At 52.9% G+C, this 14,595-nt stretch overlaps 1 protein-coding gene across 6 annotated transcripts; it reads right to left on the bottom strand.

Annotated features, from left to right (window-relative positions):
* Nucleotides 1–20: 20 nt before the first annotated feature.
* HNRNPC (heterogeneous nuclear ribonucleoprotein C) lies at nucleotides 21–12,792 on the bottom strand. Of its 6 annotated transcripts, none has more exons than XM_064737582.1 (9): nucleotides 12,711–12,792; nucleotides 10,304–10,330; nucleotides 8,057–8,327; nucleotides 5,706–5,820; nucleotides 3,971–4,018; nucleotides 3,692–3,849; nucleotides 2,069–2,170; nucleotides 1,302–1,459; nucleotides 21–344 (listed from the first exon to the last, which is right to left on the bottom strand). In XM_064737582.1, exons 3-9 carry the CDS (start codon nucleotides 8,295–8,297, stop codon nucleotides 261–263), a joined length of 906 nt encoding a protein of 301 aa, XP_064593652.1. In that variant the 5' UTR covers nucleotides 8,298–8,327; nucleotides 10,304–10,330; nucleotides 12,711–12,792; the 3' UTR covers nucleotides 21–260. The 6 variants fall into 6 exon arrangements, with proteins under 6 accessions (XP_064593652.1, XP_064593651.1, XP_064593654.1 ...); XM_064737581.1 differs by having other exon boundaries at nucleotides 3,944–4,018; nucleotides 12,711–12,791; XM_064737584.1 differs by having other exon boundaries at nucleotides 5,745–5,820; nucleotides 12,711–12,791.
* Between the last annotated feature and the right edge of the window lie 1,803 nt (nucleotides 12,793–14,595).

Here is a 14,595-nt window from a genome sequence, read left to right as displayed (position 1 = left end):
CCCTCAGACCAAGCCACGCCTACAAACATCCGTCCTTTAATCGTCATCTCGAGGTATCAAAATTAACCGAAGAGGGGGCGGGGCTTGGGGGGGCGGGGCCGTGTGAGGTAGGGATGAGGGGGCGGGACCGCAGGATAAAAGGGGGCGGGGCCAGAACTACGGAGGGCGGTGGTGGGGCGGGAGGAGGCGGGGCCACGACAGCACGAGCACGGCAGGGGCGGGGCCGGGCGGAAAGGGGGCGGGGCCTTTGTGGGCGGGGCTCAGGGCTCGTCCTCGCCGTTGGCGCTGTCCCGGTCGTCCTCGCCCTCCTCGGCCTCCTTCTCGTCCCCCTTCAGCGACTCCAGCTGCCAATCAAACCGCAAAGGGGCGGGGTCAGGGCAAGGGGCGGGGCCAGGGTGTCCCTCCCTTCGAACCTGGCACCGCCCCCATCTGAAATGGGAGGGGCTTGGGGGTACTGGGAGGGGTTTTGGGTTACTGGTTTGTACTGGTCTGTACTGGGAGGGCACTGGGAGGTCACTGGTCTGAACTGGGGGTCACTGGTTTGTACTGGGAGGGGGTTTGGGGTCACTGGTTTGTACTGGTGGGCACTGGGGGTCACTGGTCTGTACTGGGGTGTCCCTGGGGGTTCCGTACTGGTCCGTACTGGTTTATACTGGGTCCCTGGTTCTATACTGGGGCTCCCTGTTCCATACTGGTCTGTACTGTGGGATATCGCTGGATAACCTACACTGGTCTATACTGGTTTATACTGGTCTGTACTGGTTTATACTGGTCTGTACTGGTTTATACTGGTCCGTACTGGTTCCTGACCTGCTCGTCCCCCCGCTCCTCGCCCTCGTCGTCATCCAGCCAATCTCCCTCCTCAGCCCTGCTCCATACTGGTCTGTACTGGTCTATACTGGGGGATATCCCTGGATAACCTACACTGGTTTGTACTGGTCTATACTGGTCCGTACTGGTTCCTGACCTGCTCGTCGCCCCGCTCCTCGCCCTCGTCGTCATCCAGCCAATCTCCCTCCTCAGCCCTGGTTCCATACTGGGCTATACTGTGGGATATCCCTGGATAACCTACACTGGTCTGTACCGGTTTATACTGGTCTGTACTGGTCCGTACCGGTTTATACTGGTCTATACTGGTTTATACTGGTCTGTACCTGCTCGTCGCCCCGCTCCTCGCCCTCGTCGTCGTCCAGCAGATCTCCCTCCTCGGCCCTGGTTCCATACTGGTCTGTACTGTGGGATATCCCTGGATAACCTACACTGGTCTATACTGGTTTATACTGGTTTATACTGGTCTGTACCTGCTCGTCGCCCCGCTCCTCGCCCTCGTCGTCGTCCAGCAGATCTCCCTCCTCGGCCGAGTCCTCGTGGGCGCCCTCGGCCTTGGCCCCGCCCGCCTCGTCCTTCTTGGAGCCGGAGCCGCCGCCCTGCTCCTCCTCGGCCTTGTCGCTCTTGGCCTCTGCTCGGGGACAAAACGCGGGGATTTGGGAAAATTGGGCAGAATCGGGAAAAAATGGGCGAAAAAACGGGGAGAAAATGGGGCAGAAATGGGGTCTGGGGAGGGAAATGCAGGGGTTTGGGAAAATTGGGACAAAATGGGAGAATTGGGGAAAATGGGCGGTTTGGGAAAATAAAGGAGAATTGGGGGACAAGGGGAAAAATGGGGAAACTGAGGGAGAAATGAGGAGAAATGGGGGAGAATCGGGGAAAAAATGGGCAGAAAACGCAGGGGGATTGGGGAAAATGGGGAATAATCGGGAAGAAATTAAGGAAAAATGGGGCAGAAATGGGGGTTTGGGGGTGGAACGCGGGCGTTTGGGAAAATGGGGGAATGGGGAAAAATGGGGAGAAACGGGGGGATTTGGGACAAACGGAGGAAATTGGGAAAATGAGGGATTGGGGGGAAACAGAGGGGGTGGGAAAAATGGGGAAAAAATGGGGAAAATTGGGGGTTTAGGGGTAAAATGCAGGGGTTAGGGAAAAATTGGGGAAAATCAGGGAAAATGGGCAAAAAATGGGGGTTTGAGGGAAATTTTGGGATTTTTCCCCAAAAGTGGGCTCCGCTCACTCTGCTCCCGCTCGAGCCGCTCGAGGCTCTCCAGCAGCGCGTCCACCTTGGCCTTGATCTGCCCCAGCTCCTTCTTGATGCTCTGCAGGTCGTCCCCTTTCACTGCAATTCACCCCAAACTTGTCAGAATTCGCCGGAATTCACCCCAAAAATCCCTTCATAGTCTATGGAAAATTCGCCCCAAAAATCCTGTCCCATTTCACCGGAATTCACCCCAAAAATCCCCTCAGCAACGGCCATCTTGGATTGGGACGGCCATCTTGGATTTTACTATGGGGGCTGCCATCTTGGCTTGCGGCAGCCATGTTGGATGAAGATGTGGGGGCTGCCATATTGGATCACAGGCTGCCATGTTGGATTGGGCTACGACAGCAGCCATATTGGATTATTAACGGCGGCAGCCATACTGGATCACTCCCAAGGGCGGCCATATTGGATAACTCCCAAGAGCAGCCATATTGGATTATTGACAGCAGCAGCCATATTGAATTCCATGCTGCCATATTGGATTGAGCTATGACAGCAGCCATATTGGATTATTAACGGCAGCAGCCATATTAGATAATTCACAAGAGCAGCCATATTGGATAACTCACAGGAGCAGCCATCTTGAACTACATCACCACCCCCATTTTACCCCCTGGCAGCCATCTTGCAAACCCATATCCACGCCCACACCAAACCACTCATTTCCCCGCCCCTTTCCCATGGTCCCTTACGTTTCCCGGATTTGGAGGAGGAGCCCCGCTGCCCCGATTTGCTGTTGAAGCTCTTGCCCCGCCCCTTTCCCCTGTGTCCCCGCCCACCAGGGCGTGTCCCTTACGTTTGCCGGATTTGGAGGAGGAGCCCCGCTGCCCCGATTTGCTGTTGAAGCTCTTGCCCCGCCCCTTGCCCCGCCCCTTTCCCATGGTCCCTTACGTTTGCCGGATTTGGAGGAGGAGCCCCGCTGCCCCGATTTGCTGTTGAAGCTCTTGCCCCGCCCCTTTCCCTGTGACCCCGCCCACCAGGGCGTGTCCCTTACGTTTCCCGGATTTGGAGGAGGAGCCCCGCTGCCCCGATTTGCTGTTGAAGCTCTTGCCCCGCCCCTTTCCCCGTGTCCCCGCCCCTTTCCCATGGTCCCTTACGTTTGCCGGATTTGGAGGAGGAGCCCCGCTGCCCCGATTTGCTGTTGAAGCTCTTGCCCCGCCCCTTTCCCCGTGTCCCCGCCCCTTTCCCATGATCCCTTACGTTTGCCGGATTTGGAGGAGGAGCCCCGCTGCCCCGATTTGCTGTTGAAGCTCTTGCCCCGCCCACCCCAGCGTGTCCCCGCCCGTTTCCCATGATGCCTTACGTTTGCCGGATTTGGAGGACGATCCCCGCTGCCCCGATTTGCTGTTGAAGCTCTTGCCCCGCCCCATTCCCTGTGACCCCGCCCCTTTCCCATGGTCCCTTACGTTTGCCGGATTTGGAGGAGGAGCCCCGCTGCCCCGATTTGCTGTTGAAGCTCTTGCCCCGCCCCTTGCCCCGCCCACCAGGGCGTGTCCCTTACGTTTGCCGGATTTGGAGGAGGAGCCCCGCTGCCCCGATTTGCTGTTGAAGCTCTTGCCCCGCCCCTTGCCCCGCCCACCAGGGTGTGTCCCTTACGTTTGCCGGATTTGGAGGAGGAGCCCCGCTGCCCCGATTTGCTGTTGAAGCTCTTGCCGCGCCGGGAGGTGTTGCCGGACACGCGCTGCCGCTTCGAGGGCACCACGGCGCGGGCGATGGGCGGCGGCGGCGGCACGCGGGCGGGGTAGCTGTACATCCTGCGGGAGGGGGCGGGGCCCGGCCGTGAGTGACGGCCGGGGGCACCAATGGGGGCGGGGGGGCGGGGCCGGGGGGGGGTGTGGGGTCCCTAACCCGCTCTGGACTGGTTTATACTGGTACCGGTCATAGTAATCCCGCTGGAAGTCGTAGTCCAGGTCAAACGATGACCTGGGGGGGTGGGGGGGGTCGGGAGGGTCAGATCCAATCAAAGGCGAGACAAACATGGCGGAAAACGCGCCCCAGAAACGCCCCCGGGACACCCCAAAACACCCCAAAATCCCGCCCCAAAAATGCCCCTGGGACACCCCAAAAAATACCCTGGGATTGCCCAAATCCTCCCCAAAAATTCCCCAAAACCACCCCAAAAACCCTCCCCAATAATGCCCCTGGGACACCCCGAAATACCCCAAAATCCCTCCCCGAAAACGCCTCTGGGAAACCCCAAAAATGCCCCTGGGATACCCCAAAAAATACCCTGGGATTGCCCAAATCCTCCCCAAAAATGCCCCAAAACAACCCAAAAACCCTCCCCAAAAACAACCCTGGGACACCCCAAAAAATGCCCCTGAGTTTGCCTAAATCATCCCCAAAAATGCCCCAGGACACCCCAAAAACCCTCCCCAAAAATACCCTGGGATTGCCCAAACTCTCCCCAAAAATGCCCTTGGGATTGCCAAAATGCCCCTGGCACACCCCGAAACCCTCCAGAAATCCCAAAACCGCCCCAAAAATACCCTGGGATTGACAAAATAACCCTGGGATTCCCAAAAATCCCCAAACTCTCCCAAAAAATACCCTAGGATTGCCAAAAAACCCCATGGGACACCCCAAAACCCTCCAGAAATCCCAAAACCACCCCAAAAATACCCTGGGATTGACAAAATAACCGTGGCCTTACCCAAAAATCCCTTGGGATGCCCCAAAATCCCAGAATTCCCCCAAAACCTCTTGGGATGAACAAACCCCCCCTGGGATTCCCAAAATGCCCCAAAACCCTCCCAAAAATCCCCAAAACCCCCTGGGATTCCCAAAAATCCCCAAACTCTCCCAAAAAACACCCTGGGATTGCCAAAATGCCCCCGGGACACCCCAAAACCCTCCAAAATTCCCAAAACCACCCCAAAAATACCCTGGGATTGACAAAATAACCGTGGCCTTACCCAAAAATCCCTTGGGATGCCCCAAAAACCCCAAAATCCCAGAATTCCCCCAAAACCTCTTGGGATGAACAAACCCCCCCTGGGATTCCCAAAATGCCCCGAAACCGCCCAAAACCCTCCCAAAAATCCCCAAAACCCCCCTGGGATTCCCAAAAATCACCCGGGACCCCCTGAACACCCCAAAACCCACCCAAATCCCACCTGGGCCCCAAAATCCCCAAACTTCCCCTTTAGAGCCCCAAAACCCCTGAAAAACCCCATTTTCCCAAAATTTCCCCAAATTTTCCCAAACCGGCCTTGATTTGCCCCAAAAGCAGCGCCCCCCCAGGGTCCCCACCTGACGAGGGTCCCCAAATCCCACCTGGGCCCCCCAAAATCCCCCAAATTTCCCCTTTAGAGCCCCTGAAAACCCCCTCGAAACCCCTAAAAACCCCGATTTTCCCCAGTTTCTCCCGGATTTTCCCAAACCGGCTGTGTTTCACCCCAAAAGCAGCACCCCCCCCACCAGGTTCCCCACCTGATGAGGGTCCCCAAATTCCACCTGGGCCCCCCAAATGTCCCCTTTAGAGCCCGTAAAAACCCCTTAAGACACCCCAAAACCCCTAAAAACCCCAATTTCCCCAGTTTCTCCCGGATTTTCCCGAAACCGCCGCGTTTCGCCCCAAAAGCAGCGCCCCTTCCCCCAGGGTCCCCACCTGACGAGGGGGGACGGTGACGGGGGGGCGGGTACTGACCCGTACATCTCGGCCGCCGAGCGCTTCACCCCCGCCTTGCCCCGGTTCACCTTCGGCTCGGCCGCCAGGTTGATGTCTGTGAGGAATTTGGGGTGAGTTCGGGGGATTTTGGGCAAATTGGGGCTTTTTGGGGCATTTTGGGGTGATTTGGGGGCATTTTGGGGTGATTTGGGGGCAGTTTGGGGTTTCACCCCCGCCTTGCCCCGGTTCACCTTCGGCTCGGCCGCCAGGTTGATGTCTGCCAGAAATTTGGGGTGATTTGGGGTGATTTTGGGCCATTTTGGGGCAGTTTGTGAAGTTTTGGGCCCGTTTGGGGAGTTCACCCCAGGAGGGTCCAGGAATGGAGAAAAAAGACCCAAAAATGGCTCAAAACGAGCCCAAATTGACCAGAAATGACCCCAAAACTGACCCCAAACTGACCCCAGGGAATGACCAAAAATTGACCCCAAAATAACCCAAAAACTGACCCCAAAGTGACCAAAAATTGACCCCAGGAATGACCCCAAAAATGACCACAAAGTGACCCCAAAGTGACCAAAACCTGACCCCAAAGTGACGCCAGGAGTGACCCCAGGAATGACCAGCAGTGACCATCAAGACTGACCAATGACCACAGACTGACCCGGAGTCCAAACCAGCTCCAAAACCCACCAAAACCACCCCAAAATGACCACCAGTGACCATGACTGACCATGAGTGACCATGGTCACCTCCATGACCACCCAGAGTTGGTAACAGCTCCAAAAACCACCAAAACCACCCCAAACCACCCAAAATGACCATGACTGACCATGAGTGACCATGAGTGACCACGGCCACCTCCCTGACGGTCACTGGTGAAATCCAACATCAGGATCCTCCTGTCCCACCCTCAGAAACTCCATAAAACCTCTCAGAACCAAACCCACAAGTCCAGGAGTGACCACAACTGACCATGAGTGACCACTGACCACCTCCCTGACCATCACTGATCAAATCTGAAACCAGGAACCTCCTGTACTCTCCTCAGAGACTCCATAACACCTCACAGAACCTTGTTTATTGACCACACGTGACCATGGGCGACCATGGCCACCTTGCTGACCACCTCCTTGAGCACCATTGGTCAAAAATGACATCAGGATCCTCCCCTACTCTCCTCAGAGACTCCATAACACCTCACAGAACCTCACCCACAAGTCCAGGAGTGACCATGGGTGACCAGGGCCACCTCACTGACCACCTCCCTGACCATCGTGTGTCCATCCAAACACGGAGGTCCTCCCTTTTCACCCCCAGAGACTCCATAACACCTCACAGAACCTTACCCAGAAGTCCAGGAGTGACCATGAGTGATGATGGCCACCTCGCTGACCACCTCCCTGACCATCACTGCTCAAATACAACATCAGGATCCTCCCCTATTGTCCTCAGAGACTCCATAACACCTCACAGAACCTCACCCAGAAGTCCAGGAGTGACCATGAGTGACCATGGCCACCTCGCTGACCACCTCCCTGACCATCACTGCTCAAATACAACATCAGGATCCTCCCCTATTCTCCTCAGAGACTCCATAACACCTCACAGAACCTCACTCAGAAGCTCAGGAGTGCCCATAACTGACCATAGGTGACCAGGGCCACCTCACTGACCACCTCCCTGACCATCACTGCTCAAATACAACATCAGGATCCTCCCCTATTCTCCTCAGAGACTCCATAACACCTCTCAGAACCTCACTCACAAGTCCAGGAGTGACCATGGCCACCTCGGTGACGACCTCCCTGACCATCACTGCTCAAATACAACATCAGGATCCTCCCCTATTCTCCTCAGAGACTCCATAACACCTCACAGAACCTCACCCACAAGTCCAGGAGTGCCATAACTGACCATGGTGACCAGGGCCACCTCACTGACCACCTCCCTGACCATCACTGCTCAAATACAGCATCAGGATCCTCCCTATTCTCCTCAGAGACTCCATAAAACCTCTCAGAACCTCACCCACAAGTCCAGAAGTCACCATAACTGACCATGGCCACCTCGCTCCTGAGCTCTCTGATCATCCCTGCTCAAAAGTGAGCTGGGGATTCTCTTGTCTGACCCTCAGAGACTCCATAACACCTCACAGAACCTCACTCAGAAGTCCAGGAGTGACCATGAGTGACCATGGCCACCTCGCTGACCACCTCCCTGACCATCACTGCTCAAATACAGCATCAGGATCCTCCTCTATTCTCCTCAGAGACTCCATAACACCTCCCAGAACCTCACTCAGACCAACCAGGAGTGTCCAGCAGGCCTGACCACGAGTGACCGCCACTGACCTAGCACCTGGCCGGCGATCATCCTGCCGTCCTCCCCGGCCACGGCGGCGCGGGCGTTGCGCTCGTTGACGTACTGCACGAAGGCGAAGCCCTTGTGCACGGAGCAGCCGACGATCTTGCCGTACTTGGAGAAGATGGCCTCCACGTCGCTCTTCTTCACCACCAGCGTGTTCAGGTTGCCGATGAAGACGCGCGAGTTGAGCGAGCGCGGGTCCGTCTTGTTGGTCACATTGCTGGCCATGGTGGCGGTGGGCGGGGAAAGGGGCGGGGCCTGCAACGGGAGGGCGGGGTTACAGGGGTGGGTGGGGACGCACAAAAACCACCTGGAGTTACCCCAAAAAAATCACCTGGAACTACCAAAAAAGTGACTTAAAAAAGCTCCAAAAAATAATAAAAACCCACCTGGGACCACCCCAAAATAACCAAAAACCACCTGGAGTTACCCCAAAAAAATCACCTGGAACTACCAAAAAAGTGACTTAAAAAACTCCAAAAAATAATAAAAACCCACCTGGGCCTACCCCAAAATAACCAAAAACCACCTGGAATAACCCCAAAAAAATCACCTGAAACCAACAAAAAATGATGGAAAAGCTCCAAAAAATAATAAAAACCCACCTGGAACCACCCCAAAAAAACAAAAAAAAACCACCTGGAATTACCCCAAAAAAATCACCTGTAACCATTCCAAAAAGTGATAAAAAAGCTTCTAAAAAATGACAAAAAAACTTACATGGAACCACCCCAAAATAACCAAAAACCTCCCAGAAATGATCCAAAAAATAACACAAAATCACCTGGAAGAACCCAAAAATGAAAATAAACCAGATGGAACCACCCAAAAATCTAAAAAACACCAAAAACCTCCTGGAACCCCGCAAAAAATAATCAAAAACTACCAAAAAAGACCAAAACACACCTGGAAAAACCCAAAAAATGACCAAAAAAAATCACCTGGAACCACCCAAAAAAGGAAAAAGCACCAAAATCGTCCCGGAACCACCCAAAAGGAACCAAAATGCCCCAAAAACCCCAGGGTAATTAGCATAATTAACTATGAGCCAATCGCCTGCAGCCTCCCCATAATTAATGCTAATTAGCCCCAATCTTACCAACTCCTCCTAATGAATATTATCCAATTAACATGCCCGTTAATTAAAGGAAAATTACCATAAAACTAAAATTGCCCTGCCTGTTAATTACGGCTTAATCACTAAAAAAATAAAATATTCTGCCTGTTAATTAAAAGTTAATTAGCATAAAATTTAAAGCGTCCAGCAGCGCTAATTAGTGCTGGTTCTGCTGCCCTATGTAAACAAATAATTTAGGCTAATTATTAATCAGCATTAAATATGCTAATTAGCATAATTACAGACTTAATTTTGTTATTATTTATAGCATTAACTATGCTAATTAGCACCATTAAACCCAGTTACTGCTAAAACTCCTAATTAACATGATTAGTTCTGAATCCCTAATGAGGCGTCCCAGCCCCTGATTGGCCAGCCCCAATTAGCGCTAATTTGCATACGAAGGAAGCTCCGCCTCTTACCGTGGGGGGAGGGGCTCCGGTGGGGGGGAGGGGCGTCCGTGGGTCTTCGGCGGCGAAAGGGGCGGGGCAAAGGGGCGGAGGGGGCGTGGCCAAAACGGGACAGGGGGCGGGGCTTAGCGAGAAGGGGAGGAGCTGAGCCAAAGACGCCCCGGGTGGAAAAAAAAAAAAAAAAAAAAAAAATTAAAAATAAAAAATTAAAAAAAAAAAAAAAATCTGGGGAAAAACCAATTGAAAAAAAAAAAAAAACAATTAGAAAAATAAAAAATTAAAAAAAAAAAAAAATTTAAAAATTTTCCTCAATTTTTTCCCCTCGAGAAAATCCCTGAAAATGCTCCGAGGGGGGAGGGGCCCTCGCCTTCATTTTGGGGCCGTTTTGGGCCTTTTTGGGTCACTCTGACCTTTTGGGGCCATTCTGGACCATTCCAGCGCCGTTCTGGGGCCGTTTTTGGGGCAGTTTTGGCCATTTTGGGGCAGTTTTGGGGGCTCGGTGGGAAGGGCCGTGGGCGGGGTGTGGGAGGGGCGCGATGGGCGTGGCTTAGGGGCAGGGGGGAGGGGCAAAACCCGCATGAATAATTCATTTGTGGGAGGAGCAAAGGGGGGAGAAAAGGGGGGGAGCGGAAAAATAACACAAAAAAAAAAAAAAACCCAACAATAAAAAAAACAATTAAAAAAAAATGAAAATTTGTGGAACTTACGGTCGCCGCCGGCTCAAAAAAATCGCGCTGTGGACAAAAAAGAGACAAAAAAAATGCAAATTGGGGGGGCGGGGGGAGGGGCCAGAGGGGGGAGGGGCAGCCCCTCCCCCGCCTCCGCCCCGCCCCCAGCTGCGCCCCTCCCCCACCGCGACAAAACCCCCCCAAAATTTCGCTTCAATTCCATTTTCATTCTTTTCCCCCCTTTTTTAATAAAATAAAAACCTCCAAAATCGGGCGGATTCGGCCCAAAACGGCACTGGGGGAAAGGGGGGGGGTGGGGAGAAGGAAAAGGGGCGGGGCTGAAGGAGGGGGAGGGGCTAAAGGAGGGGGAGGGGCCGGTCCGGGCACACCTGTGGAAGGAGAGAAGGTTGAGAGACCCCTCCCCCCTCCCCAGGCCCCGCCCACGCTGCGCTCAGGCCACGCCCACCGAGCCCTGACCACGCCCCCTGCTGGAGAGGAGTGGGGGAGGGTTTGGGGTGAGAAATGGGGATTTTGGGAACGGCAGGAATTGGGGTTTGGGGGGTAAAAATTGGGGGGAAATTTGGGGATTTGGGCCCAAAATTGGGGAGTCCTCAGGAATCTGCTCTGCCCCTGAAAAAATGGGAAAAACTGGGTGAAATTGGGAAAAATGGGAGAAAAAAGGAAAAATAGGAGGGAATTGGGGAAAAAATGGGGAAAATTTGGGAAAAAATGGGGAAAAATTTGAGGAAAATGGGGAGGGAATTGGAAAAATGGGGAAAAACTGGGAAAAGGTGGGGGAAATGGGGAAGGATTGGAGAATATGGGGGAAAACTGGGAGAAATTTGAGAAAAATGGAGGAAAATTGGGGCAAATTGGGAAAAAACGGGAAAATTGGGAAAAAATGGGAGAAATGGAAGAAATTGGGAAAAATTGGGGAAGGAACGGGGGGAAATTGAGAAAAATGGGGAAATATTGGGGAAAACAAGGAAAAAAGGGGGGGAAATACAGAAAAATGGGGGAAAATGGAGAAAAATTTGAGAAAATGGGCAGAAAAGGAGAAAATGGGGGAAAATTTGGGAAAAATGAGGAGAAATTGTGAAAAATGGGAGGAAATTGGGGGAAATTTGGAAAAAATGAAGGGAAATGGGAAAAACTGGGAAAAAAAGTTGGGAAAATGGAGCAAAAATAGGGAGAAAATTGGGAAAATTGCAGGAAAAGGGAAAAAATTGCGGGAAATGGGGAGAAATTGGGAAAAAGTTGGGAAAAACTGGGGAGATATTGGGAAAATGGGATGAAATTGGAGAAAAATTGGGGAAAACCAGTTGGAGTTTGGGTCAAACTGGTTTAAACTGGGCTGCAGTGGGGTGGAACCAGTCTGTGGGGGGAAACCAGTGTGGAGTGGGCAAACCAGAATGGGGACACTGCTTTGGACTGGGGCGCACCAGTTTAAATTGCCCCGAACCAGTGTAATTTACCCCAAACCAGTTTAAAATAAAATGGGACCTCCTGAAGTTGGAAGGATTTGGGAATTTAGCCCGAAAAACAAGGAAAATTCCGGATTTGGGCTCCCAAAATTGAGGTGAAGAGGAGAAAACCCCAGGGATATAAAAAAGTTTAAAGGGGAGGGGTAGGAACTGCCGAAATCTGCTGGAAAAGGAGAAATTCAGGAATTTGGATGCAAATCTAAGAATTACCAGCCCCCAGAGGTGCTAATTAAGCCTTTGGTGAGTTTAATTAAAGTTTTAAAACCCCCAATGCCCTATCTGGCCACGCCCCCTCCCCAGAGCCCTGCCCCTTTTCTTTGACCCCGCCCCTTTACGGGTTTATTAAACCTGAAATGCATTAATTAGCCCCGTAAGGATTAGCCACGCCTCCCGGGGGGGTAATTATGCATATAAAGGCCTTCTGGAGTAATTAATTACGCCCAAAAGAGTTAATTAACCCCAGGGGTTAATAAGGGCTAAGCCACGCCCCCTGAGGGGTCAACCCCGCCCCTACTGGGGGTTAATCAAACCCAGAGCCAATTAATTAACCCGTTAATAAGCAAACGACGCCCCCTCAGCGACGCTCCGCCTCCCGAACCGAACCACGCCCCCGGCGGGGTTAATAAGGGCCCCGCCGGCGTTAATTAGAGCCCCGAAGGGGTTAATTACCACCCTCCGCCGGGGCTAATTAGCTTAATGAGCTTTTTAACGAGCTTTTAAACGGCCTTAGGCCCGCCCACCGCCGCTCCGGCCCCGCCCCTCCCCTCACGGCTCTGAGGGGGCCGCTCCCCCCCTCCTTCCCCCCCCCTTTTCCCGCCCCGCTCCCTCACGCGCCGCCGCCATCTCCGCCCCCCCCCCCCCTTTTTTCGCTTTCTCCCCTCACAGGATCCCCCCCCGAACGTTCGCGAACCGCCCGGAGCCCCGGCGGGACCCGCGCGGAGCCGCCCCCGCTGCCCCCTCACCGCTCCGGGCACCGCCGCCGCCGCCGCCGCTTCCTCCGGGGGCTGAGCGCAAAATGGCGCCCGCGCCGCCCTCAGCGCCGCGAGAGGCGCCGGGCCCGCCCCCGCCGCTCCGTTAAGCGCGGTGGTTCGAGACCTGGCACGTCAATCAGTGTCTGAGCCAATGGGAGCGCGCGTGGCGCCGCTGCGCGGGAGGGGGAGGAGAGGCGGCGAGTGGCTCGGGGGTTGTGTCAATCACGCGGAGCGCGGCGTTGATTGGCCGCGTTTGCCGCCATTTTTACTGCTCTTCCAATTGCAATCGACCCCCGTAAGGGAGCGCCCGCCCAGGGACGCGCGGCGAGATGTGCGCATGCGTTCGCAGACGCAATATGCTCAAAGTGGAGGGCGGGAGGAGGTGAGAAGCGCAGGTTCTGATTGGACAAAATGAGTCGAGGGCGCGCGGGGATTGGACAGCGGCACTGTCAGTCAAGCTGAGGGAGCGCGGTTAGGCCTGGTCGGAGTTCGCGCTGGTTTGAGGCCTTTTAAACTGGTTTGCTGTGATTTAAACTGGTTTGGGCCCAGTTAAACTGGTTTTGGGAAATTAAAATCGTTTGTGGTAAATTAAAATGGTTTGGGGTGATTTAAACTGGTTTGGGGCAAATTAAAGTGGTTTAGGGTGATATTTAAATGACCTGGCTGAGTTAAACTGGATTAATGTGATTTTAAGTGAATTAATGTGATTTAAAGTGGTGTGCCCCAGTCTAACCCAGTTTCCCCACTCTGGTTCCACCCCGGTTTGAACCAGCTTGAACTGGTTTGACCCAAAATCCAACTGGTTTCTGACCAATTTCCCAATTTCCCCCCATTTTCACGCAATTTTCCCAATTTCCCCCCATTTTTTCCCAATTCCCTCCCATTTTTTCCCAATTTCCCCCATTTATTCCTATTTTCCCCCATTTTCCCCAATTTTATCCCCTTTTCCCCAATTTTTCCCATTTCTTTCCCAATTTCCCACCATTTTTCCCATTTTTCCCACATTTTTGCCCCATTTCCCCTGATTTTCTCCCCATTTTCCCCCAATTTCTTCCACTTTTTCTCCCCATTTTCCTCAATTTTTCCCAACTTCCACCAATTTCCCCCCCTTTTTCCCAATATCCCATCAATTTTTCCTGATTTTCCCCATTTCCCTCCGTTTTTTCCCATTTTTCCCAATCCTCCCTCAATTTCCCCATTTTTCCCCATTTTCCCAATTTCCCCCTATTTTATTCCAATTGCCCCTCAATTTTCCCCATTTCTCCCCCAATTTTTTCTTAATTTTCCCAATTTTTCCTGATTTTCCCATTTTCCCAAGTTTTTCTTCCATTTCCCCATTTTCCCCTATTTTTTCCCAATTTCCTTCCTTTTTTCCCATTTATTCACAATTTTTCACCATATTTCCCAACTTTTTTTCTATTTCCCCCCATTTTTTCAATTTTTCCCCATTTTCCCCAATTTCCCCGATTTTTTCCTTTTTTTCACCATTTTTTCCCAATTTCTCCCCAATTTTTCCCCTTTCTCCCCAATTTCCCCCATATTTCCCATTTTTCCCCAATTCCCCCATTTTTTTCTATGTTTTCCCCATTTTTTCCCAATTTCCCCCATCCCGGGGCCGCAGCATTTCCGTTGTTTTTTTTTGTTTTTTGTTAGAAAACCTTAAAAAAACGAGATTTTTATTGAATTTTGGAAAAGAGCCCACGAGGGTCGGGGGGGGGGAGGGGAGGCCCCGGGGGGAGCCCCAAAATCGGGAGAATTCCCCCCAAAAAGGGGGAGCCCCCCATAAATACAGAAACAACCAAAAAAGGGAATTTCGGGGCCGTTTTGGGGCGGATTCGGGGAAATTCGGGGTCCCCCCGGCCCGGATTTGGGGGGA

This window comes from Zonotrichia leucophrys, unplaced genomic scaffold (genome assembly GCF_028769735.1).
Source record: "Zonotrichia leucophrys gambelii isolate GWCS_2022_RI unplaced genomic scaffold, RI_Zleu_2.0 Scaffold_85_192490, whole genome shotgun sequence".
Lineage (NCBI taxonomy): Eukaryota > Metazoa > Chordata > Aves > Passeriformes > Passerellidae > Zonotrichia > Zonotrichia leucophrys.
The sequence above is the reverse complement of the archived record's forward strand: the minus strand, read 5'-3'. Positions and strand labels throughout refer to the sequence as shown.

Excerpts from the sequence above, each read along its gene's own strand:
- HNRNPC (XM_064737581.1), bottom strand. The coding sequence starts at position 8,297 with ATGGCCAGCAATGTGACCAACAAGACGGACCCGCGCTCGCTCAACTCG. Across the intron at positions 3,850-3,943 it reads TATAAACCAGTCCAGAGCGG|GATGTACAGCTACCCCGCCC; the intron begins GTTAGGGACCCC and ends CCCCTCCCGCAG. Across the intron at positions 2,171-3,691 it reads CTCCTCCAAATCCGGCAAAC|TGAAAGGGGACGACCTGCAG; the intron begins GTAAGGGACACA and ends GGTGAATTGCAG.